The 26533-nt window shown below is 33.4% G+C and overlaps 1 protein-coding gene across 1 annotated transcript in view; it reads right to left on the reverse strand.

Moving 5' to 3' along the window:
• The window catches only part of LOC107437648 (nose resistant to fluoxetine protein 6), an 81602-nt gene that overhangs the window by 22780 nt on the left and 32289 nt on the right, over positions 1 to 26533 (reverse strand). The window contains exons 6-13 of the mRNA XM_087159103.1: positions 20884 to 20984; positions 20636 to 20806; positions 15914 to 16007; positions 14130 to 14210; positions 13165 to 13333; positions 10646 to 10725; positions 4092 to 4214; positions 3352 to 3469 (exon numbers count right to left, since the gene is read on the reverse strand). Coding sequence (XP_087015229.1) covers positions 3352 to 3469; positions 4092 to 4214; positions 10646 to 10725; positions 13165 to 13333; positions 14130 to 14210; positions 15914 to 16007; positions 20636 to 20806; positions 20884 to 20984 — 937 coding nt within the window. The remainder of the gene's footprint in view (positions 1 to 3351; positions 3470 to 4091; positions 4215 to 10645; positions 10726 to 13164; positions 13334 to 14129; positions 14211 to 15913; positions 16008 to 20635; positions 20807 to 20883; positions 20985 to 26533) is intronic.

Genomic DNA, 26533 nt, shown 5'->3' on the forward strand with positions numbered 1-26533 from the left:
ACACTCTTTGGTGGAAGGGACCCCCTTTCCTCAAAAAACGTGTTGACAGTTGGCCTCATACTTTTGAAACATCCCCGGAAGAAAATCTCCTGGAATTCAGAAAGAAGAAAGAGGAAATTCCAAGTTTCTGCTTTAGTATTTACATCTTCCAATGATCTAAGAATTAATCCGGAGAATTATAGTTGCTTTTTAAAATTTTTGAGGATAACAGCATGGATTCGACGTTTTATTTCAAAGATAAGAAAACAATCTACTACTAAGGGACTACTCACATCATCAGAAATTGAAGAAGCAGAAGAGTTTTGGGTCAAATTTGAGCAAAGAAAAGCATATCATTCAGAAATATTGGCCTTAGAAAGTGGAAAAGAAATTGACAAGAATTCTTCCATTAGAAGTTTTGCCCCCTTTTTGGATGATAAAAAGGTTTTAAGAATAGGAGGCAGATTGGAAAATTCGGAATTTGATCTAGAACAAAAACACCCTATCTTACTTCCTAATAAATGTAAATTTACGGAACTGTTGATTAGAAATGAACACGAAGGAATATTTCATGGTGGTGTTTCTGCCACTCTTTCTAAAATTAGAAATCGGTTTTGGATCGCTAGAGGTCGGCAGCTTATAAAGAAAATAATAAAGAATTGCATAATATGTCGCAAATATTCAGCTGTACCTGCTGAACAAATAACCAGTCCCCTACCTAAAGATCGAGTTTCAGAATCTCCACCATTCTCAGTTTGCGGGGTGGACTTTGCAGGTCCGATATATGCTAAAACATCGAATACTCCTGAAAAAGCCTATATATGTTTGTTTACTTGCGCAGTAACAAGAGCGTTACACTTAGAATTAGTTTCAAATCTAAGTACAGAAAAATTTATATTAGCCTTGCGTAGATTTATTTCCAGACGAGGAATTGTCCAAACCATGTATAGCGATAATGCAAAAACCTTTAAAAGCGCAAATAAAGAACTTCAACTTATTTTTAACTTGATTCAAGATCCAAAGATTCAAAATTTTATAGCAAATAAAAGGATCAAGTGGAAATTTATCATGGAACGAGCTGCATGGTGGGGAGGTTTCTATGAGAGATTAGTGAAATCGGTGAAGGAATGCTTACGCAAGACCCTATCTAAATCTCTTCTTACTTTTGAGGAATTAACAACTATCTTAACAGACATAGAATCAGTGTTAAACCAACGCCCTTTAAGCTTCGTTTATTCTGACTTAAATGAACCCGAACCTTTGACCCCTGCTCATTTTTTGTTGCCCCAGAAGAAAATCGAGCTTCCGTTATATTACACCGGAACTCTTTTTGAACACTCAAATCGTTCTTCCTTAATCAAAAGGAAACTGTTCCAGATGAGAATTTTACAAAATTTTTGGACCAAATGGAAAGAACAGTATGTTCTTCTCTTAAAAACTGCGCATCGGCTGACAACTTCAGAAAATCAACGGAACCTTCAAGTCCAGGACGTTGTCTTGATCGAAGGATCCCAAAAGAATAAATTACTTTGGAGCCTTGGAGTAATCGAAGAAGTCTACCCTGGACGGGATGGCAAAATCCGGAGCTGTCTCGTGAGGATGAATGGAAGTCGGATCAGACGTCCCGTTCAACTGTTATATCCTTTTGAAATTTTAAATAATGCTTAAAAATTTGATTCATGTTGAACTTTAATGTTTTTTTTTTCTATTTGTCATTTTTCCTTTAATCTTACTAGATATTATGGACGTCCCCGTCCATGGCGGGGAGTTTGTAGAAATACATGTTATTGAACCACCGATAGATGGCGGAGTTTATCATTAGATTGTAACCGTAACTGCAAAAAAAGATTTTGTAAAAAGCAAGCACATCACTATTGTAATGTAGTAGTAGAAAAGTCTACCATTGTACCGTATTTCTCATGTTAACGATTTAAATATATTTTTGTTACTTACCCCTTGGTAATTATTGAGTAGTTTTCCTGTGCCATCAAGAAAACGAGAAAAAGGTTATATTCACTAATAATAGTAATAAATCTTCGGTGTATTTACCCTATTAGAATTGCTTTAATTTGAAAAGCGAAAACATTGAACTTAACAATGGAAACAATCGTTTTTGTGAAAAATTGAATTGTATTGTTGACATCAAAACTAAAAATATTGTGTTTCAACTTAACAATACTACCTTAATTTATACTTTAGAATTGCCTCGGAGAAATTTGAATTGTTAGCAATGACTTAAACAAAAAGTTTTATTTTAACTGACAAATACTACATTATAATTTTAACTTTTTCTATGACTATACTCATTTTCTTTGTTTTTTATACATTTTATTTTTTTGTGATTAAATAAAAAACTTATAGTTGTTCTGCTTCTGAACACTGATGAAAACACAAAATGATGGGCTTCATCAACAATCAAAAATATATACATTTATTTTATAAATTCCATATTATTAAGGTGGCGCCCTTCAGAGAATTAAAAATACAAAATTATCTTCATCAAAGCCGATGCTTTACATCCGGCGTTCAGTGGCAAGCTACTATTTCATATTGTTTTGCAACACATGGCTTTAGCCCTCTGGTGGGAAAGACTTTAAAACAAAACTTACAACAGTTACTTTTCTCAACAACTGAAATTTAGAATAGTGTGATTAAGAAAAATATGTGAACTGTTTGCAATTTCAAATTAATATTGAAATGTACAGGTTTAGAATTTTCTACAGTGAAAAGTTTTCGGAACTTCAGTATTCAAAAAAGTATACAAAAACTAGACGTTAAGAACGTATCCAATGAGCGAGCAAAGCGATCATTGGATTGCGAAGCAATCCGAAATGAACTGTGAAAGCAGTTCCGGGGGTTGGTGAGCGCCAGCGAGCAGGGGGCGAAGCCTCCTAGATTTTAATAATGACATCTTTTTTTTTTCAAGAAAAGCGAAAGAAAACCGGTCCGTCTTCTCCCTAAGAAATAGAAACTTGAAGAAGCGTCAAAAGAAAATACAGGTAACGTAATTTTAATTTTACCTTTAACTAAGAAGTGAAATAAGTATTATTGAATTTATTGCGTATATTTTAATTTTACAATAGCTATAGAGGAGAAATATTTTACATTTAAAGATATCTAATATACTTTAGCAGGGAGTAAATTATAATTTATTTTTTAAAAATATCTTAAAAAATTGCATACTTGTGTTTTTTTAAAGTTTAAATAATGATCCAAGAACACTTAAGAAATTGGTCTAAAAAAATTTTGATATGATTTTTTTCTCTTATATTCACTTACAAATTTTCCGTACTAAAACACAAAACAGTCAAGAATGAAAGCAAAATGTTTTTTGATACACTGAAAAATTTTTTAAAATAAACAAGAAAATACTTTTGGTATATGGCCTCTTTTTGTCGCCAAGATGTAACCAACAATTAATCCAACAGCACTAACAGGAATGTGAAAATGAAGTTGTGTGTATCCTTTGACAGCATAAAAAAACCAATCACTGTAAAAAAGAACAGTATTTAAAAATTGAAAGAAAAAAATACATCGACCGTAAAACATGTTACAAATTCAGAGATATTTATCCGTCGCATGAAGACAAATGGTGATAGGAGCACTCTAAATCTATCGGGTTCCCAAAGTTTTCGAAGTTTCCATAACAAATCAGTACCTCTGAAGGTACTGGATCGGAGATTGATCGTGCTCTAGTTCAGGTCAAAATCAGCGTGAATGCGTCCTCCCTGTAAAAAAGGATGGTGACGTATGTATATGTCTCAAAATCATCCTCAGGGGTGTGGGGGTTTGAACTCGCTGCCTTTGTGCTGCAAAGGTTCAGTCTTTGTACTTTTGGTTTCCTTGCTTTCGGACGCGACTATGATATTCTTTTGTTATGCATGACTCGGGCTCTTGCCTTGTGTCAGCAAATTGCTTGGCCTTCGGGCTGTACGGGTTGCTTTCGTGACGGCTAATTGTCAAATCCGAATACCCAATTAAGGGTGTGGTGGAATATGCTTATTCTTACTCGAAATGCAAATACGAAAGAAAATAAGTCGGAAGAAACTTGTAATATAGATGAGAAACCTACAAAGTTAAATATTTCAGAAATTCAACACTAAATAACTTACTCGAAATGCAAATAGGAAAGAAGATAAGTTGGAGGAAGTTTGTAATATAGATGAGAACATGCTGATAGCAAAACACCCATAACTACTATCAATCCAGCTAATAAGAATCCTCTTCCTGACCTCCTACAATAATTATTAAAAAAATAATAATACTCTTTTTTTACTTCAACATAACAAAGGAGTAAAAACTTCAGGGGTTGGACAAAAATACGGAAACAATTCTATACTGACTCTCTGCAAACTATCCTTCTTTTCACTAAATAGCTTAAATTGCGTCGCTCTTTTCCCCACGACCTTTGGGCCGCTTTCGATTTAGATTGGCTGCCGTCGATCACATGGGTAATGAGGAACCTGTATGCGTTGGGTAATCGCAGAATGTTGATTTTTTTAAACAGTCTATATCTTAAAACTTTCTAAAATCAATACAGAATTCAAAAAACTGTCCCGAATTTTGAAAAATTTTAACATAAAATTACCCCAAAACGAAACTAACTACACGTGACACAAAATGAGGCGGGGTTTGCTTATGACGTCAAAGTATAGTAACTCGGCAAATGGCGTTTTACAAAGGCGTTTTAATTTGAATTGCATTTATTTGAGAAAATTGTATTAACTTCTTAGTACAATGCAAGTGGAGAAAGATTTTGTTAAAGGTCAATCGGACAATCTACAGAAGATAGATTACTTTTCTTTAATTTCTTTTTTTGAGAAGAATCTAGATTTCTTTAGGAAGGCAATGTTACTCGCGTCCGTGATATCCTTAAATCACACGTGCCTCCTGGGTGGTGCTAAATGAGTAACGGCGATGGCTAAGGCGATAAGTACAAATAGAGCAAGGAGTTTTAGTTTTTCTATCCTGCAGTCGAATGCCGGAGGGCTTTCTTCTGCAAAGTTTTCAGATATTAAGAGAGTAGTCGCACAGGAGAACATCGACATCCCGGTCGTTCAAGAAGCAAATATTACAGAAGACAAAATGAAGTTCTACAAATTAGAATCTTTCACCATGCATGGTCTTTTCAAGAGCAGACAGATCGCAAGTGGTATCCTTGTGGCCGTGCGACGCAAACTGACATCGTCCTTTGAAGTGTTGAAAACAATGAAAAATCATGATACATCAGATATCGCAGTCGCATTTGGAACAAGACTACTATTTTCAAGGTTTTTGGTATATACAGTCCTCCAAACAACAAAAATTTAAATTTAGATTGCTTAACTTCTCACCGTAACACTATAATTGTAGGTGACTTCAACGCTGCTTCCCCCAACTGGGGATACACTTATCAAAATCAAGTAGGACAAATTGTCGAGAGCTTTGTAAATAGCAATGCCATGTTTGTCCTTAACAATAAAGATGATCCAAACACCTTCATCCACTTTTCAGTCAGTTCTACAAATCCTGACCTAACTATTGTTTCCGCAAACTTAGTTGACTGTTGTAAAAAATCAGTAATTGGAGATCCGGGAAGCGGTCACCGAATGATAAAAACATCAATCACTACAAATCAAATACCGACAAGAAGTAACACAAAAATCATGTGGAACTTCAAGAAAGCTAACTGGAAAGCCTTCACTGAAGATATAGAACATCAGGTGAACAGCTTTCAAACTGATGCAACTCCACAACAATTAGTATCAACTTTTTCCTTAGCCCTTCAAGAGTGTGCTAAAAGGAACATTCCAAGAGATTTAACTACAAACCATTTTGGAATACTGAACTTGAAGAACAAAGACATATCAGAGAGCAAGCAAGAAGAGAAGCTGAAAAGATAGAGGGGAAAACTAATGAAGAACGGAAAAAAAGATGTAATCAATTGGCGAAAGGAATGTGCAATAATGAAGAGAAAAGTCTTAGAGGCTAAACGACAAGCATGGAATAAGTGTCTAAACGATTTAGACTATAGAACAGACAGACGCAAAGCTTATCAATTAATGAACAACCTGAACAATAAATTTACACGAAGAGATAATCACCCCATAAAGAGAGGAAACAAATATATAAGTGATTCAAGACAGATAGCAAAATTATTCAATAATTTTTACCTTGATCGGTACTCACTTAGTAAAGAACAAAAGAAACAAGAGAACAGAAACAACAAACTAGTAAAAAGAGGAACATCTAAGTTTAAGTGCTCAGAAAACCTTTTCACGGAGGACTTCTCAATAGAAGAATTGAACAAAACTATTCATGACCTCAAATACGGTAAGCAACTAGGTCCCGATAACATATTCCTTGAGTTCCTGAAACACCTGGGAATATCAGCGAGGAAATCCTTACTAACGATTATTAATAATATCTGGAACGAAAAATCAAGCCTCCCAACAAACTGGTTGAAAGCAAAAATCATTCCAATTCTAAAACCGGGAAAGTCACCCGAAGACATAGAATCATACCGACCAATCTCTCTGACATCCGTCATGGTCAAAACTTTTGAAAGAATGATAAATGCAAGATTAGGGTTTTACCTGGAGTCAAATGATATCCTAGCAGAAGAACAGTCGGGTTTCAGAAACATGTCAACCGCCAACTCAATTATGAAGTTGGTTCACAAAATTAAATCTGGTTTCAGTTCAAAGATAAGTTCTTTGGCAGTATTTGTTGATTTTCAAGGAGCCTACGAGACAATTTGGAGAAGCAAACTTCTAACCAAACTTCAAACTTGTGGAATTTGCAAACAAATGTTTAAATGGTACAGAAGGTTCTTATTCCAAAGATGGGCAAAAACAAGATGGATCGAACAGGAATCTACCTACAAACAGAGCAAAGTCGGCCTACCACAAGGAGCAGTAAGCAGCTGTACCCTATTTAACATCTACATCAACGATTTGGTAGACAAGCTAACAAGTATGGAAGGTATTAACGTTTGTATGTTCGCAGATGATGTTGTCATTTGGACGGAAGCAGAAAACTCCCAAGCATATGAAGATCAAAGGAATAATCTTGAAGGTGTTATGAATAAAGCTCTCGAGGTCTTGCAGTCTTGGCCCAAAGAGAATAACATGATTATCAACAAAAATAAAACCGTTAACCAATTCTACTCTCTAAGCCGTGTTAATCCAGACTTTGATTTGAAAATAGATGATAGTAAGCTTCAAAAAAGTAGCACTACCACATATCTAGGTGTAGTACTGGATAACAAGTTAAGCTTTACCAATCATATCAATACTGTTATAGACAAAGTAGAAAAGAGAACTTCAATTCTGAAAAGACTAGCCGGTGCCAAATGGGGAAGCTCACAACACACTCTAAATAAAACTTATGACACCTATATCAAACCAATTATCAAATACGGAAGTGCGGTGTTAATTTCTAGCGCACAAGGAAAGCTCGACTCTTTGGAAAGAGCCCAAAACAATGCTCTCCGAATCATTACGGAAGCAGTGAAGACAGGCCCAATTATAGCCCTACAATACTATACTTCTAATCCACCAATTACCACCGAAATTAAAAAACAAGCAGTTGGCACTTATGTTAAAATGAAAGCCTCCCATAGAGCGCAATGGATGAATGAATGTAAACCAAGTTCCATGAAGACCCAAATTTCTCCTCTAGAGGTATATGAAAATTTACAGCATGATTTCCAAGTAGATGAGCCAATTATCTGTAACAAGAACATCACAAACCCTCTCAATTTTATAGATGTAAGGCACCAACTAGATATCAATGATTTGGGTAAGAAAAACATACCTGACACAGTACTAAAATCAAATGCATTATGCATGCTACAAGAGCAATACCCTAAACCAGAATGGACGGGAGTGTACACTGACGGCTCAAAAATACAAGACAGCACCGGAGCAGGAGTACACAGTAAGCTCTTTTCTCACAGCGTCCCTGTGGGATACTATATGTCAAATTTTGATGCAGAGATCTTCGCTATATCAATAGCCCTGGAAAACCTTAAGAATAAGATCAATTACTTCACTAAAGCAGTAATCCTTGTCGACTCTAAGGCAGCTATCCAGGCAGTTGCCATAAATCATGATTCAGATACTCAGACTATTTCAGAAATTAGAGATGATTTGATTTTTCTCGAGAATGCCAACAAAATTATTATGTTCCAGTGGATCCCTTCGCATGTAGGAATCAATGGCAATGAAAAGGCAGACCAACTAGCCAAGAAAGGGACACTCGAACCACAATGTAATAAACCGATTCCACCAGACTCCCTTAAAAAACAATTTTCCGAGAAACTTATGACCGACCTAATGCGTAACCAAGCAGTAAAATCCACTGTAAAACCCTGGGCTAACATCCAAAACAGTTAGAAGAAATTTTGTCACAGTCCTCGTAAGTAGGCTGTGGCAAACTTCAGACTCTCAACAGGCCATGACTGCTTGGCAAAGTACCTCAACAGAATAGGTATCCTTCCATCTAGTGAGTGCCAAATCTGCAATTCAGGAACCATGAACTCAGACCACTTGCTTGTATGCCCTTTACTGGACAAACAATCCCAAGAGCGGGGTGATCTCTGTAAACTTTACTGGGACGCCAGAGATCACATGAACTTTCTGTAAAGACTACTCATCATTCTTCACTGTATATATATATTTTTTCTTACTTTAATTTAATCTATGTGTTCTTTTTGTGTTAATATGCGTTTGTCATGTATTTTCTTTGTTTGTTATTGTAATTTTGTTCCTTTTTACTCCTTGTTTATGTCTACTTAAAGTTGAACATTGTATATGGATTAATATTTCCAATAAAGCCATATGTAACAACAGATTTCTTTAGAGCAGAAATCAAGGGTGTGAAATTTTTTAAAAAATTATTTTTTATTATTAACTTCTAAAATATGTTCTTGCATTTTTTTTTGTTGGAAGAAATGTAAATAATGCTAAACCCCTATCATTTTTTATCTTAACTTTTATAATTTTTTCTTCTAGATAAAATTAATTAATATTTTTTTAACTCAAAACCCTTCAGCATAATAAAATAAAATTGAGGAATGAAAAAATAAATGTCGAAACTACTTTTTCTTGTAATAACTTTTGAAGTAAATTCATTTTTCTTTATTTGTACTGGTTCATTTTTACTTATATTTGTCTATATATAAAAGTCTGAACTGTTTTGAAAGTTTTCATTTAATGAGTTGATCCCAATTAGAGGGAATTGAACGAATAGTATATGACCTGGAATTATAAGTTTTTAGGTAAATAAAAGTTTTTAAAAAAATTCTTTTTTATTATTCACTTCTAAAATATTTTTTTGAATTTTTATTTTTGGAAGAAATGTAAATAATGCTAAACCCTTATCATTTTTAACGATACTTTAATAGCTTTGCACCAAACTTGTCTTTTTTCTCCTTTTGGTACACTAAAAAATAATCTATTTGGCGTGTTTAATGTAGAACTATTGCAACATGGTACAATGCAACACTTGTAATTTTTGCTTGGAGCCATTTTTCAGAATTTATACTCAGCGCGGCACATGCATTCGCCGTTTCGAAGCATGATGGGAGTCGTGGTTGTACTATATTATGACGTCATCAGAGCGGATGGGAAACCTAGCATCGATTTAGGGGGGGGGCTAAGCGAGTGATTTTAATTATTAATAACAAAATAATTAGTTATCGCACAGGTCTGAAATTGGTGTCTATCTTTATAAAATAGCATGATGTTTCATTTTAAAGTACAAAAAGCATGCAGGTTCCTCATTAATTGCCATATTGGTGACCAGTTTGAACGACAGAGCACCATTACGCCCAATCTGTTATTTTTTTAACTTTATTTGTTTCATACTTTTAAATTAATAATGATAGGTTGTTATGCATTTGGGTGTTTCTAATAAATCAAATTTAGGCTTTAAATTATAACGTTGGCGATCGCATCATATAATGAAGAAAATTACGGTTGCATAGAATTGTCAGAGGAAAATGCAATCGAAACGAAAACAGTAGATTATCTGAGGAAAGTTTAAAATTAAATTATTTATTCATTTGCTTAAAATTTTACATGGTATTATTTATTAATTATGTAAAGCAAATAAACTTTGCTTTTTTTTTTTCAAATTGCGATTTTACGAATTCAATTGCATTAAATATATTCACCTGAGAGAAAAGAAAATAGACTACAAATATTGTTCCCTACTCAAATAATTTTTTCGTTAGAAATCTTTAAAAATAACATTTTAATATCTTTTAAATATTAGAGAGCTTTTTTTGCCAGAATTAAATGTTAAAATATAACTAATGTGACATATCGCATATTTCCAAGTGGAATAATTATTTTATAGAAATTATAGGACACAGTAATTACTTTACGTTTTGAAAATGCTACATATCTGAAAAAGATATAAAACTGGTAGTAAGAATATTTTATTACCATATATTTTTTGGGAAATTTTACCATCTTTAACTACCATTTTTTTTTTTAAATACAACCTATAAATTTACTGGAGTAATTTCTATCAGGTAAATATGCATCATAAACTGTCAAGAATTAGTGGCAATAGCAGATAGACTATTTCTTTAAAGTTTAATATAAGAGTAGGATATTAGTCTATAACTAAATTTTTATTTTATTTTATTTTTATTTTACTAAGCAGCACAACCTACCGTTTCATGATGGCGCAGATATATAAACACACTAAAAATATTTGGGTGTCTGTAGATAAATACCAAGTCCATCCTATGCACTGAAAGAAATAATTAAATGATATTTATGTGAAAAATCTACATTAGAGATTCGCTGGTATTGCATTCTATTTAAATAATGGGTTCCTTTAATGAACGAATACAAAGATGATTCATTTACGCAAAAAAGAAAATACAAATCAAGAACAGACGCATCGTAATGTGCACTTATTCAAGCAGCACAGGTACTCAAATGTATCATCATCGAGCTATCTTACCATCCCATTTGATATATTCTCTGTCTTAAAGAACATCTCAGTTTCGCAATTGGGTATACTATAGCCTACGTCACAGGTCGTGTTATTCCTACTAAATTTAACTATACTAGAATGCAAAGTTTCTTGACAATGACGTCACGGCTGGCGGAGGAAGAAGGAGAAATAAGTTCAGTCGTTATATAGAAGAAATATAACTAAATAAAGATACCATTCCGCGATGCGCCGCTCGTAAATTTGAAAATATATAAAATTTTAAGAAAATTATAGTAAATTAACGCTATATATGTGTGGGTTAAGATAACTTATCATATTTCTATTGTGAAATGCGTAATTTACCTCGAAATACAAACATCGCGCCGGGAACTATTTTCTTCGTTTGCCCTCAGCATATTTCTCCATTGTCAAGAAACATTGCAGTTTAGTATAGTAAACAGCATTTTCTGCGAACCTGATTTCTAGCAACAAGTAAACATTAAATGAAGTGTGTTGTTATAAGTCGCTACTCGCCAGGTTGGAATTGTATTAGTCTAGTTCCGTTTGAAATAATTTATTTTGTTGTTTTATCTAAGTTTATGAATTTAGTAAACATATTTAGAACTCAGCTTATTAATTAAACTAAATGGTAAATGTTACTCCTAGTAAAATTTTCGAAGTGGAAGTAGTTGTGTTTTTTTTCATATTATACTAGTTTACATGGAAACAGTACGTAATTTTATATCTCCGTTGGAATTTATCTTATAACTCGCATGGTACTATTTATGTAATTACGTAAAGTAATACTTGCATAAGCATCAGACTTTTTTAACAACAATAAACTGGAGGGACTCCTAGAGGATTTAATAGTGAACTAGAGTGACCTCTAGAGGGTTTAAAAAGAAATTAAAGAGAAACCTAGAGGGTTTATCAGCAAACTAAATATAAAAAAAATATTTCAGAAAAATGATCTAAACACAAGTTAAACTAAATAAAATTCATAAATAAAAGATACTTAAACTTGAGAAATTAAAAGCTCTACCTGAAATACGTTATTATTTACCCCCTCCCCTTAAAATGGGGTATTTGGGCACAAGTTTAGGCCTCGTCCCCACGAAAGACACCTAAAGAGATAAAGTGCAGGTTCGGAAATTTTGCCAACCTTGAGTCAACTCTTAAAATATTTAGTAAACCTCTTTAGAATTCGAACGCGAATTCAGCGAAATTCTCGGCAATATTTTTTCACTCTGTTCGAATTGTGTATTTAGTTTTCTTTTTTTTTTTACCATTAGTTGATTGATCTGCTTTTTCGACTTAAGTTATTTACCATGTCCAGTGGTCAGAAGTAGCACGCTAAACAAGTAGCAAAACTACTATTGTTGCTACTTTTTTCGTAGCTTGTAGTGTTACTTTTTTTTTAAAAAAAAAAAAGTAGTTTGTAGCAATTGCTGTTAACTACTTTTAACGTTAGATAAGGAAAGAAACAACAGGATCAACCGCAACTAATTTTTCGAATCGCATTGGCAAAAATCTTCGCGAGTTCGTTAATGGATGTAATCCGAATACCCCTGTGGCCGAGCATTGAAAAGAATTGTATATTAGTACTAATATTAACATTTACCAATATTAGCTAACTTATAACTTTGAACGCCCTCTTCCCATAAGAATGTACAATGAAAAGTTGATGTTATTTTAATGGAAGGGAACATATTTTCTTTGTTATTTTTGGTGTACTTTATTTCTTTCACTAAAAAGAGCATTAAACACTAACGAAATTGCAAGTATTCGATTATTTCCTAGCATTTCTTAAATTGATTATGTATTGTCGTTAAGGTCATAAAAAATAATGGTTAAAAGAATAAATTCGTAAAAAAATAATTGTTTTGAATAACAAACCGGCTCCTGTAAACCTGAATGACTATTTCTCAATAATTTCTCATGTTTAAATAAGCCAAGTTTTATTCAAAATCGTTTTAAACAAGGATGTAAATGAAGTTCGCCAGCAAAGTTCGTCTTCTAGAAGTAGTGAAGTAGTACCCATATTTCAAAAGTAGTTTGTAGTCACTTCATATCCAAAATAGTAGTTGTACTGCAAAAATAACGTAGTTTTTCGACCACTGTTTCTGTCAGACAAAGCATTTCTGTAATCAATTTTCATAGCGGCGAGTAGAGCGTGTAGTTAGTAGGGACACGAATTTAGAAGTGTAATGCTGTACAACTTGGCATAAAATATTACTGTTTAAAACTTACTGTTTTTGATGAATAAAAAATGTTGTTAACGTGAAACAAATTCACCCATCCTCGTTCTAAGCAGTTCTTGCTCAATGAATCACTAACTATTTCTTTCCACAGAGGTCCAGAGCCAAAACGTCCAATAATCGAAAAGAGAGCTACAACTAGCATCATTGTTGGAGTCAGCCTATGGAGATGGAATATCGAATTAAAAATTAGTTTTTATAAGAAAATATCATATAAAAATTTTGTTTAAAACCTCAAAAATTGAAGACTTTATTTATGCGATTGCCTTCTTTTTACGTTTAGCTATTAAAATATTGTTGTAGGAATTTGCGCTTCTTTGTTTTTGACATCGCTATTGACAATGCAATACTTCAACAAACGATGATGAACACTTTGCGAATTGTCAATCATTTACTGTAAAATAGTGCACTCGTAATTTACAACATACTTTTCTGAAATATCAAATAATTGATTGTAAAAATTTTCGACGATATAATTTTGATAAGAAGAAAGAATGCAAAATATTTTTTTTAAATAAAAATATAAATTTAGATTAGTATTTCTCCAATGATATGAATTTTTTTAAAATATAAGCTAAAATGTGATAACAGCTAAAATAAAAAATTATATGCAAGGTAGTTAGTTACAACTAAAAAAAAATCCTTTAAGTGTTCAGAAGGTTGAAAATTTATATGGTTTAAATTTCACTCAAATGTAAAAGTTAGCCTATTTTAATCCTTAAATATTTCTCTTCTCTTGAATTTGCAAATGCAATCTGATATGTAGAAAATTGGAATTTCTCTTAAATTTACTTTTTTTTTTAAAAAATTTCTCAGTCAGGGGCCGCTTTTATCTACTACACTCAATCACAATTTTTTACAAAAACCACATTTTTAAACCAGTTTAAACATTTTAAAGAATGCACCTAAAGAATGAGAGAGCAAAACTGAAAATTAAAAGAAACTGAAGTAAATTACCTGAGATACCTCTTCAGGAAGAGTGATGGCATACTGATCCTTCCTTTTATTCGGACGCAAATGTACGAGAGAAGAACTGAGCTTGATAAGAAAAAAAAAAAGAAAGTACAACATTTCAAATGTTCTTTATGGTACATTTATTAATTCATTAAATATTGAAAATTTGGTTAAAAACAAATTTTTATCATGGAATGAAAACTTAGAAAATGTTGAGACTTTCCCGAAATGTTTTCCAAGAAAAAAAAAACAGAAGTTATGGTAGTGGTAGTTCATACTCCCTTTTTCAGGGCTGCCAACTTTCTACGCTCTTTGTATAAAGTTATTCAGCATTAGCTAAGTTAATGTCTTAATATATTATTTTTTATTCATTTAAACTTATTTTCAACAACGCTTCATGCAAATTATTTAAAAGTTCATATCCTACGCCACTTTGTTCCAGCTTTTTCGTGGTCATTCTTTTAAAATGTCGGAATTATCTGAAATTCGGAAAGCTTTGGTTTTTATTAAATGTCTGCCCCCCCCCCCAAGTCAAAATTTTTTTGATGGTTTTCATTGATGGACCAACATCATGAATCATTATATTTTGGATGGTAAACAACATATGCAACCATCACCCAAGTGTTGGAATTCGGTCTGATTTATGATGGTCCAAGATCAGAATAGCAACTTGTTTCGATGGTTTGTTTATGTTGAATTATCAGAAATTTCTATCATAGTTTCTTAGAAATCAAATGTTGGAACGATCATGAACCACCATCACACCAATGTAGTGATTCGGACTGATTTATGATAGGCCAACATAAAAAACAAACAAATTGTTTTGACGCTATATTACTGAGATTCAACTACAAGTCCCATTAAACCATCATGCAAATGTATACTTTGAACCATCAAGGATCATCATGAATCGTTGGTCCATGAGAATCAGCCATCATAGTATTAAAGTCGTAGCTTTTTTCAGCATGGAATGATGGAAGTTTTTTGGAATATCAAAACCCATGAACGCATAACGGAAAATGTTGGATAATGGTGAACATCAAATGATGTATGACCATCATGAATTGCACTGAAACCAACATAAACTATCCAAATATTTTGATGGAACCATCAAGAATTATGTCTTAGGACTCTATATCGTTCGCTCGGTGTAATGGAACTGGGCGTCTGAGACCTTGCGGTCCTTTCTAGGACTCTATAAGATATAGTTCAGTAGATGGCAGGCCTGTTGTTTAAAGTGGTAGTTAATTCATAATTATTTAATATTGAGTCTTTATATAGGCCTACTTATTTAACAGAACCTTTCAAGTTAATTTTAAAAGTACAAATTTAACAGTTAGAAAAATTACCACAGGTTTGGCCCCAGGAAGCATCCTTGTGCCGATAATATCTCTTATATAACCTATGACCTTCCTGTGGACTGTAAACTACCACTTTAAAATATTTATTTGCTGTCCAGAGCAAGTTGGCATCTCTGTGAAGACGTCTGAGACACGTCAATTATTGTTTTGACATAAGAAACAAATGACGTCTCCCAGACGTCTTCGTATGTCAAGGGGTTAATATTAAGAATTCTAATGAAATTTTTACATTCTGAAATTTGAAAGAAGAAAAAAAGACATAAAGCTCAGGCCAATTGCCGCTTGTATGCTTCTTTTTCTATAACACAAAATATTTATTTATTTTTTTACTCCAAAACCAGAGTGTTAAATTTTACGAGATAAATAGAAAAAGGATGAATTTAGGCCATCATATAAATTTTAATGGTGAAGATAAAAGAAGTTTACCTCATAAAGAAAAAGTTTTCAACCGCTAAAAATCCACAGGGTACAGTCTGGAAGATAAATTCTTTTCCTAAGCTTCTGCTGCGAAAGCCTCCATCTAAAATAGAACAAAACAGAATATATAACATCCGATGAAGAACAGTAAGCATATGACAATAAAATAAAATAAGGAAGGGAAAGAAAGATATCACCTCAAATAGCTTTTCACCTAATACGTAGGTTTTCACGTACTAAATGGCAAAAGTGTTTGACCTCAAATGTGCTAATTATGTAGCTAACTATTAATTAAGTTGTGAAATCACGATATCAAGCATCAAAATGTAATTCATTTGAATAAACTTTCTTCATTATACGTATACATATATTTTACCTAAAATAATTTTGAAAACGAAAAATTATTATTTTTTTCACACTTTTAATATCTTTGTTTCTTTTTTTTAGAAAAGGTATGATTGTTGCAACATTGCAAAGTTTGTACCAATCAAATTTAGCTGTTAAAGTTAAAAGTTTCTTTTAATTTTTTTAATGCCAGTCGGCAAAAGAAATATCCAAGCCTGAGGCTAAACTATATCACTTGAAAGAAAGAAATCAACTGCAATGGTTTATTCTAATTGTACGATTTGCTTTCCTGTTCAGAAAAACGTGTTCCTATTGTTTGCTTGATGTAACTGATTGATCATTGATGAACGGCTAGTGGATAGGTAAGTGAAGTGAAGTTTTGTCAGCTCTGCCATCTGTACTATCAGAGATGCCAACTTGCTCCGGACAAATCAATATTTTCCAGTGGAAGTATTTTTAATGTGACGCCCGGTGGCTGAGTGGTAGAGCTTCGCGCTCCCGTGCCACATGTCCTGGATTCGATCCTCGGGCTGGGCAAGGTTGACTCAACCTTTCACCTCTTCAGTGGGTCGATAAATGAGTACCAAGAATGCTTGGGAACTAAATACTGGGGGTTTTCGTGTTCGGGTGACCACCTAACCGGAACATCTGCTCCTGCACCCCAGAGTCCAAGGTCAAGAAAACTGAGATGGACACAAGATTATTCACACGCCCATCAAGAGAATTGAAATACCAGTGATATATCCCAACTACATAAAGTCAGACGCTAAGCCAGGTGAAATTTTTTAAGATGAATATGGACACTTCTACTGTTATTCCAAAAGAGGAAGTTTTTGCACGATCCGCGATTTTATAGTGCCCGAAGGAGCTACAAGACCTTATTATTCGGCCAATTCTGCTCCGGTACCTGAACAAATCACGCCTGAAACGCCGACTTCATCAGCTGTCGACCCAATTTTGGAAATCAATGACGGAGACTAGAATATGGAACAGAGTAAAGAAATCGGAAAGTATCAACAAAAACAACACATAACCTCCTGCAAAGAAAAGGAAAATGAAGAAGAAAAAAGAAGAAAAAAAAGCTAACTGATGTCAAAAAAGCTGAAGATAATCACACATCCACGACTACTAATAGCTGCTCTTCTTCGCCGCTAGAGACCGCCACTATCTTAGTACTGTCAGAAACTAAAGAGAAATCCTACAAAGCTCCACCCAAGAAGGATTCCAACAAAGTTCCAGATCCTCCCACAACAACAAAGAAAGAGCTGCATATTAAGTTTCCAAAAGTTTTAATCCGTGAACTGCCCGTTAACTTAAAGACCGAGAATATGTCCCTTGAATTAGAGAAATTAAACATTGAAAACCATAATGTAATCCAGTTTAAGAGAAGAGTGGGTGGGGCCTATAGGCTCCTCCCAATTTTTAGAGAAACGAAGAATCACCTTCTTCTTCCTTCAAATCCCCATTTCTAACCTAGCTAGACAAGGTCCATGAGTTTGTTCGCCTTCAGAAAGTCTAAAACAAGTAAGGGTCTTTCTATAAGGTCTTGTTTTAAAAGACCGAGGCAGTCCAGTAGATGTTCAAGGGATGCCTGGGCCGAAGAGCACTTGGTACAGAGGGCAAAACACTTTTCTCCTCCAGAGTACCTCAGTGATTTCAGGTGATTTTTTAGAATCACCTGAAAGTATTCATAATCACAGATATACAGAGGATTCCTGTCCGAGTAGAACGTTTTCGTGACGTTCGGGGTCCACTGCAATGTTTTAATTGCCAGGAATGCGGCCAAGCTCAACGGATATGCAATGCACCTCCCAGATGCTCCATCCACACCATCTAAACTAGCACACAGACTCGTATCACTTGTTAAAGAGCTCCAAGACCTTCTAAAAAATGAAGAAGTGTTTCTTTTACAGAGGATCCTAGGAGAGACTTCTCTAGCTCAGTGATGTTTTTATTCCCAATTCAGGACTTACACTTTTCGTGTCAGCATTGAACTCTAAATTTTAGACTTTCATTATTATACATGTCCCAGTTAAATATAGAAATTTAATTAGTGAAATATGTACCAATTTATTCTAATATTTATTTATATGGGGTAGGGGTCGCTGCGCGGCCTAGGCACCCAGTTTTGTTTAAATAAAGAAAAGAAAGAAATATTTATTTATGTCAACTTATGCATACATATTTCAAATTATGTTTATATTTATATATGTCAATATATGTGCCAATTTAGATTCGATACTCAAATGTTATATTTACTCAAGCAAAGTGCTTGTATTTTTGTATTAGCTACCACATCAACTGCTAAACTCGAAACATTATTACTTTAAATTGTTTGTAAATTTCTAGATGCATGGGATGGGGGTCGCTACGCGGCCCAGGTGCTCAATTTTTGTAAATAAAGTAAGTAAGTAACGGTTAACCTGTGTTGAGCCTTGTAAACAGTTAGCAAATTTAACCGAAAATCTGCGTATTTAAGTTTTTTTTTCACTACCGTGTTATAAGATAATTCGTCGAATCCGGAGCAGTTGGCATCTCTGTATTATAATCATTTAAACCAATAACCCCAGGTAGAGAATTTACTCTGTAAGCTCGTAAAATAAATTCGTAAAAATAAAATAATGATCTTAGAAAAAGAAAAACATATAATGTCGATCTTCGTTTATAAAACGTATCTAAGACGTTTAATTGTTTATGCTTAACATTTTGCTCACTCGTTTGATAATTTAGCTTTCATTTCTTTGACGCGAAAAAGAAATTTTATTAGTTTTGTTAACCATACACTAACACTTTATTAATTTTTACATTTACGGGGCTACTAACTACTGCGCATTTTGCAAAATATTTCATAGAGTATTAAACATTTAAAAACCAGAGCGTTTTAAAAAATTTTGGTAATTTTGCCAAAATTACCAAAAAACCTCATCACGAAAGAGTTTATTGGATTGGTTTAGTGGAATTACATATAGTTGCAGTCTTGATTGCTAAATTTAGGTTTATAAATCACAGTCAAAAAGAAGGACAGCACGAAGATGCACCCAGAGCGGATGATACCGTTCTGCCAGGGAGGCCCCACCACGAACGAGATGCTTGATATGTAGGAAATCTTGGCATTAAGCGCGAAGCTCTTCTAACCTATTCATCTATACTGTTTTGGCATTTAGATTAGATGTCATATGAAGTTCAAAGTTCTAAGATAGGATCAGATAATAAGTCCATGATGAGGTGAGGCATGAGTGGATTCAGTAGTACATCAGTTGGATGGGGAGTTCCGCTGGATTTAAGTCGTGAGAAGATGCAGCACATCTTGGTCCTTCAGCAAGTCTTTAAGTTCACTGATGAGGCTAACAAGTCTGTGTACTGTAGAAGTAGGCGTGTCTTTGGTCGTTTTCCTCTTTCGACTGGGGCGGGCCTCGCACCCAGTGAAATTTGAGATGTGGTTTTGCATGCAATTCCAACATTTAGCTGGGGAATCTCGGCTCCTTCTGCACTGAAATGAATAGTGCCCTTCGGCACATTTCATACATCTTGGGCTGGAGGAGCAGGAGCGTTGAGTGTGACAGAAACTCTGACATCGAAAACACTGCAGCGGCCGTCGGCCGCCGTGGTATTTCTCTATGCTGATCGGGATCTGCTTGATGCTCTCAATATGGTAGATCATCTCGTGATTGGCTAGCATTGGCATTACGATGAGGTACGGGGGGGCCTAAAGGCTCCACCCACTTTCTTCCTAAACTGGACAATTTTCAGGATCTCGATGTTCCGCTTTCCTAGTTCGAGGGAAATTTCATCTGTACTAAAATCATCAGAGAGGCCACGGATGAGAACTTTTTCACGGATATTTTTTTCTTCAAGAACTAGAAAATCCTTAAAATTTATCTAGAGAAAAACACTTTCGAAATCTTATAAATTACATTTAAGGAAAACAGATCAGGATGAGAAAAGAACGCCCCAGGCGACTAAAAATGTAAAAAGTGGTAGAAACTCAATTCATTTTTATTTAATTATCTCTTAAATTATTTAATCGTAACTACCACTATAACTGGCATTTCAAATCATTTATATTCAAATTAAAATAATATTGCATTTGTATTTACATTCAAAAAATTTAAAAAAAATTGTGAAGAGTTATTAATTTTTATCTCTTAAATAAAAAAAATTTTCATGTTATTATTTAGCACATTTTTGCATTTTTAGTCGCCCGTGGTCTAGGATATTGTCTTATTCATATTATTTTTCAAATATCTGCAGATTTTTGTGTCACGTCATTTTCCGCTTTACCGTTTCTTACTTTTGTTATGTTATTTCATTTTGTTTATTTATTTAAAGATTTCTATCAATAAAATGATAAACATTGTAAAGGATGAATGAGGTTGAAATTTTTACCAAATGCTCGGTAACTGCAAACAAGATATGAATGACTCCATATTATCCAAGTCATAGAGAATACTCGAAGACCATGGAATATGTGTAGAGTATCTGGATTGTTGTCAACCTTTAAAAGTCTAATAGTGTTTGTGTACGCAGAAAAGCATAATAATGCCTTTATTGCTGTGCCTGGAATTAAAAACAATATTAACGTGTTACTTAATGTGCTGATGATATATGAATGATATATTTAAAAAAAAACTTACTCTTGTTATTTGTTTGAAAATCACGTTTTGGTTTATTTCTGAAAAGAATATCCAATGAGGTTCCCAGTACCACCAAGCAGATTAAAACGATGAATAATGTGCTGAAATAGATAAAATAGAAAGCTTAATGAGTAATTTTTTTTTTGTTTACATGATCTTAATAAAAATTTGCAGTTTTAAACCGAATTCCGCAATATTTGCAACACGCAATTCAAGATATTGTGTACAAAGGAACAAATTAAATAAAGATGCATGCATAACTCATTTGTGTCAAGCGTGAAGCTTGCTGATTAGAGGCGAATTGAAAAAAATTCATTTTTCACATATTTAACTTCTTTGTATTGTATCATTTGAATCAGGGAGGATTTCTCTTGGTAGAGATAATTTACTGTTTCAAAGAAAAACAACGAGGTCGTTAGGACATATTAAGCGAAAACTGAATTGCTGAGCATAAACTTATTCTAAACAAATTGTTCTAAATTAATAACATGTAAAAAAAGGACTTAAATAACTGCAACAGAGAAATAAAAGTACTCTAAAAATTAATGGACAAAAAAAAATATTTTATATTACTCATTTCATCTTCCCTGTAAGGTTCTAAAAGTATCCAACTAGCACAAGCATAAATAGAAAGACAGTACAACGAGATTAGCAATGATATAATAGAAGCAGACATTTGGGTACTTGCACTTCAAGAAGAAGAAGATCGAGGATACCCACATGTGGACCTATGGCGTTTATAAAGGCGTTTATACAAGCTGATCGTTTATAAGCAAAATAGCGTGTTAAGGTTAAGCTAAGTTTCTCCCTAAAATAAGTTAAAATTTTAATTAACGTGAATTAAATTAAATACAGCGTCGTTCCTGGACTGTTTGAGAATTTACAGAGAGGACATATACTCATCTGGTCCCCGATTTTCTTAGGGTCAACGGTCAGATTCACCTTGTCTGACTGCGTCGGGCATTTAGAGGGTTAGCCACAACAGCTCCGTATCACACATCAAATTTGTTAAAATGTAATTCCTCCTAGTGTTGAAATGTAATTCCTCTTATACCTAACTTATATTTATTATTTGTTTATTTGTCTATGCATATTTTTTTTCGTGATATATTTTTGTTTTGTGTACCTGACAACTTTAATGCAAAATTAATTTATGTTCTACATGGCTTCTTGCCTGTCTTTTGTGTTGTGTAAGAAAAATGAAGTGATAGAATTGAAATCTTTGTGAAAGATTATTTGCGTAAGAATGCAGAATGTATCACTTAAGAAAATTGATGCTTCATGGGTTTGGATTACACGAAATAGAATGGAAAGAGCAGTTACTAACGTATACAAATGCTACGTTTCAACAACCAATCAGGATCGAGACTCCCACACTACGTCACTTGCAGGTATCCCATTTTAAATTGTCGGCTAGTTTGTTTGCTTTTTAATTGTGGTTTTTTAAACTGTTTTTTATTTTATTTAAAGGCATTTACTAAACCGTTATGGAAAGTAGAAATTATATAAACATATCTGATGTTTTGTTGATTTCTTATGGATGATACGAATAAGTGGTTTTTATATATATAAACTATCTTTTCTGTAAAGCTTGATTCAGTTCAATTTAAACATATTTCCTTTGGCAGTGTCGGGATGCATTCCAGAGATGTTTTATTAAGCTTTAGGAATATATTGTAGGCAATAAATATTGTAATGACTTTCTTCTTAGATAAAGGGTGTTTTATTAATAAATGACTGCAGGGAAAGAAATCGCATAAAATCTTAAACTGCGAATCATGAAAAACTGCATAGATAAAAAACCTTTGAGCCAAATTTCATCCCTTCTCCTGCATCGGCAGTAAAATTAGTGTCTGCTATGTTTTAAAAGGACTCCAAAATGTCTAGGTTATTTCGAACGTTTTAAACTGAAAGCGAAAATGTTTAGGACGAATTTATTTTGAGCTTTAGACTTCGTATGCTTTAAAAATAATACCTTTCAATAATCTGCCAATTTATTAAGATGCTTATTATTACTTTTAAAAAAAGTCTCATTCTTAATTTTCAGTTTGATCCCCTTCAAGACCTCTAATAACATTCACCAGTTGGAAAATTTCAATGAGAAAAGGATTTCGTCGAATATTGAGAATTAGATCTGAACATCGATGACGTTTTCATCGAAATATTGTGAAATCGTTTTGGTAGGAAATGAAAAATGATGCCAGACAAAAGGAAGATATGTTAGAGTCGAAAGAATTTCGAAAGTAAAGTATAGTGAAACTAAATTACAATGAAAATATCATTTAATATCATCAGTTACTGAAGAAACAAAGGAGATTGATGATTACAGCGACAGTTTGTGACGAAATAAGAATGGAGAGATTAGTCACAGAGAAAAGGAGTTACTGGGAATCGAATTAATATTAAAGATAAAATTGAAACCATAGCATATTGTGTAGGGAAAGAGCAGTTAAGATCAAGATTGAAATCCTTTTCTCCGAAACAAGATTAGTCACAGAGAAAAGGAGTTACTGGGAATCGAATTAATATTAAAGATGAAATTGAAACCATAGCATATTGTGTAGATAAAGGGCAGTTAAGATCAAGATTGAAATCCTTTTCTCCGAAACAAGATTAGTCACAGAGAAAAGGAGTTACTGGGAATCGAATTAATATTAAAGATAAAATTGAAGCCATAGCATATTGTGTAGGGAAAGAGCAGATAAGATCAAGATTGAAATCCTTTTCTCCGAAACAAGATTAGTCACAGAGAAAAGGAGTTACTGGGAATCGAATTAATATTAAAGAAAAAATTGAAACCATAGCATATTGTGTAGGGAAAGAGCAGTTAAGATCAAGATTGAAATCATTTTCTCTGAAACAAGATTAGTCACAGAGAAAAGGAGTTACCGGGAATCGAATTAATATTAAATTTAAAATTGAAACCATAGCATATTGTGTAGGGAAAGAGCAGTTAAGATCAAGATTGAAATCCTTTTCTCTGAAACAAGATTAGTCACAGAGAAAAGGAGTTACTGGGAATCGAATTAATATTAAAGATAAAATTGAAACCATAGCATATAGTGTAGGGAAAGAGCAGTTAAGATCAAGATTGAAATCCTTTTCTCTGAAACAAGATTAGTCACAGAGAAAAGCAGTTACTGGGAATCAAATTAATATTAAAGATAAAATTGAAGCCATAGCATATTTTGTAGGGAAAGAGCAGTTAAGATCAAGATTGAAATCTTTTTCTCTGAAACAAGATTAGTCACAGAGAAAAGGAGTTACTGGGAATCAAATTAATATTAAAGATAAAATTGAAGCCATAGCATATTTTGTAGGGAAAGAGCAGTTAAGATCAAGATTGAAATCTTTTTCTCTGAAACAAGATTAGTCACAGAGAAAAGGAGTTACTGGGAATCAAATTAATATTAAAGATAAAATTGAAACCATAGCATATTGTGTAGGGAAAGAGCAGATAAGATCAAGATTGAAATCCTTTTCTCTGAAACAAGATTAGTCACAGAGAAAAGGAGTTACTGGGAATCGAATTAATATTAAAGATAAAATTGAAACCATAGCATATTGTGTAGGGAAAGAGCAGTTAAGATCAAGATTGAAATCTTTTTCTCTGAAACAAGATTAGTCACAGAGAAAAGCAGTTACTGGGAATCAAATTAATATTAAAGATAAAATTGAAGCCATAGCATATTTTGTAGGGAAAGAGCAGATAAGATCAAGATTGAAATCCTTTTCTCTGAAACAAGATTAGTCACAGAGAAAAGGAGTTACTGGGAATCGAATTAATATTAAAGATAAAATTGAAACCATAGCATATTGTGTAGGGAAAGAGCAGTTAAGATCAAGATTGAAATCTTTTTCTCTGAAACAAGATTAGTCACAGAGAAAAGCAGTTACTGGGAATCAAATTAATATTAAAGATAAAATTGAAGCCATAGCATATTTTGTAGGGAAAGAGCAGATAAGATCAAGATTGAAATCCTTTTCTCTGAAACAAGATTAGTCACAGAGAAAAGGAGTTACTGGGAATCGAATTAATATTAAAGATAAAATTGAAACCATAGCATATTGTGTAGGGAAAGAGCAGTTAAGATCAAGATTGAAATCCTTTTCTCTGAAACAAGATTAGTCACAGAGAAAAGGAGTTACTGGGAATCGAATTAATATTAAAGATAAAATTGAAACCATAGCATATAGTGTAGGGAAAGAGCAGTTAAGATCAAGATTGAAATCCTTTTCTCTGAAACAAGATTAGTCACAGAGAAAAGCAGTTACTGGGAATCAAATTAATATTAAAGATAAAATTGAAGCCATAGCATATTTTGTAGGGAAAGAGCAGATAAGATCAAGATTGAAATCCTTTTCTCTGAAACAAGATTAGTCACAGAGAAAAGGAGTTACTGGGAATCGAATTAATATTAAAGATAAAATTGAAACCATAGCATATTGTGTAGGGAAAGAGCAGTTAAGATCAAGATTGAAATCTTTTTCTCTGAAACAAGATTAGTCGCAGAGAAAAGGAGTTACTGGGAATCGAATTAATATTAAAGATAAAATTGAAACTATAGCATATTGTGTAGGGAAAGAGCAGTTAAGATCAAGATTGAAATCCTTTTCTCCGAAACAAGATTAGTCACAGAGAAAAGGAGTTACTGGGAATCGAATTAATATTCAAGATAAAATTGAAACCATAGCATATTGTGTAGGGAAAGAGCAGTTAAGATCAAGATTGAAATCCTTTTCTCCGAAACAAGATTAGTCACTGAGAAAAGGAGTTACTGGGAATCGAATTAATATTAAAGATAAAATTGAAACCATAGCATATTTTGTAGGGAAGGAGCAGTTAAGATCAAGATTGAAATCCTTTTCTCTGAAACAAGATTAGTCACAGAGAAAAGGAGTTACTGGGAATCGAATTAATATTAAAGATAAAATTGAAACTATAGCATATTGTGTAGGGAAAGAGCAGTTAAGATCAAGATTGAAATCCTTTTCTCCGAAACAAGATTAGTCACAGAGAAAAGGAGTTACTGGGAATCGAATTAATATTGAAGATAAAATTGACACCATAGCATATTTTGTAGGGAAAGAGCAGTTAAGATCAATTTGAAATCCTTTTCTCTGAAACAAGATTAGTCGCAGAGAAAAGGAGTTACTGGGAATCGAATTAATATTAAAGATAAAATTGAAACCATAGCATATTGTGTAGGGAAAGAGCAGTTAAGATCAAGATTGAAATCTTTTTCTCTGAAACAAGATTAGTCGCAGAGAAAAGGAGTTACTGGGAATCGAATTAATATTAAAGATAAAATTGAAACTATAGCATATTGTGTAGGGAAAGAGCAGTTAAGATCAAGATTGAAATCCTTTTCTCCGAAACAAGATTAGTCACAGAGCAAAGGAGTTACTGGGAATCGAATTAATATTAAAGATAAAATTGAAACCATAGCATATTGTGTAGGGAAAGAGCAGTTAAGATCAAGATTGAAATCCTTTTCTCCGAAACAAGATTAGTCACAGAGAAAAGGAGTTACTGGGAATCGAATTAATATTAAAGATAAAATTGAAACCATAGCATATTTTGTAGGGAAAGAGCAGTTAAGATCAAGATTGAAATCCTTTTCTCTGAAACAAGATTAGTCACAGAGAA

This window comes from Parasteatoda tepidariorum, chromosome 3, assembly GCF_982258835.1.
Source record: "Parasteatoda tepidariorum strain Cologne lab strain chromosome 3, Ptep-v5.0, whole genome shotgun sequence".
NCBI lineage: Eukaryota > Metazoa > Arthropoda > Arachnida > Araneae > Theridiidae > Parasteatoda > Parasteatoda tepidariorum.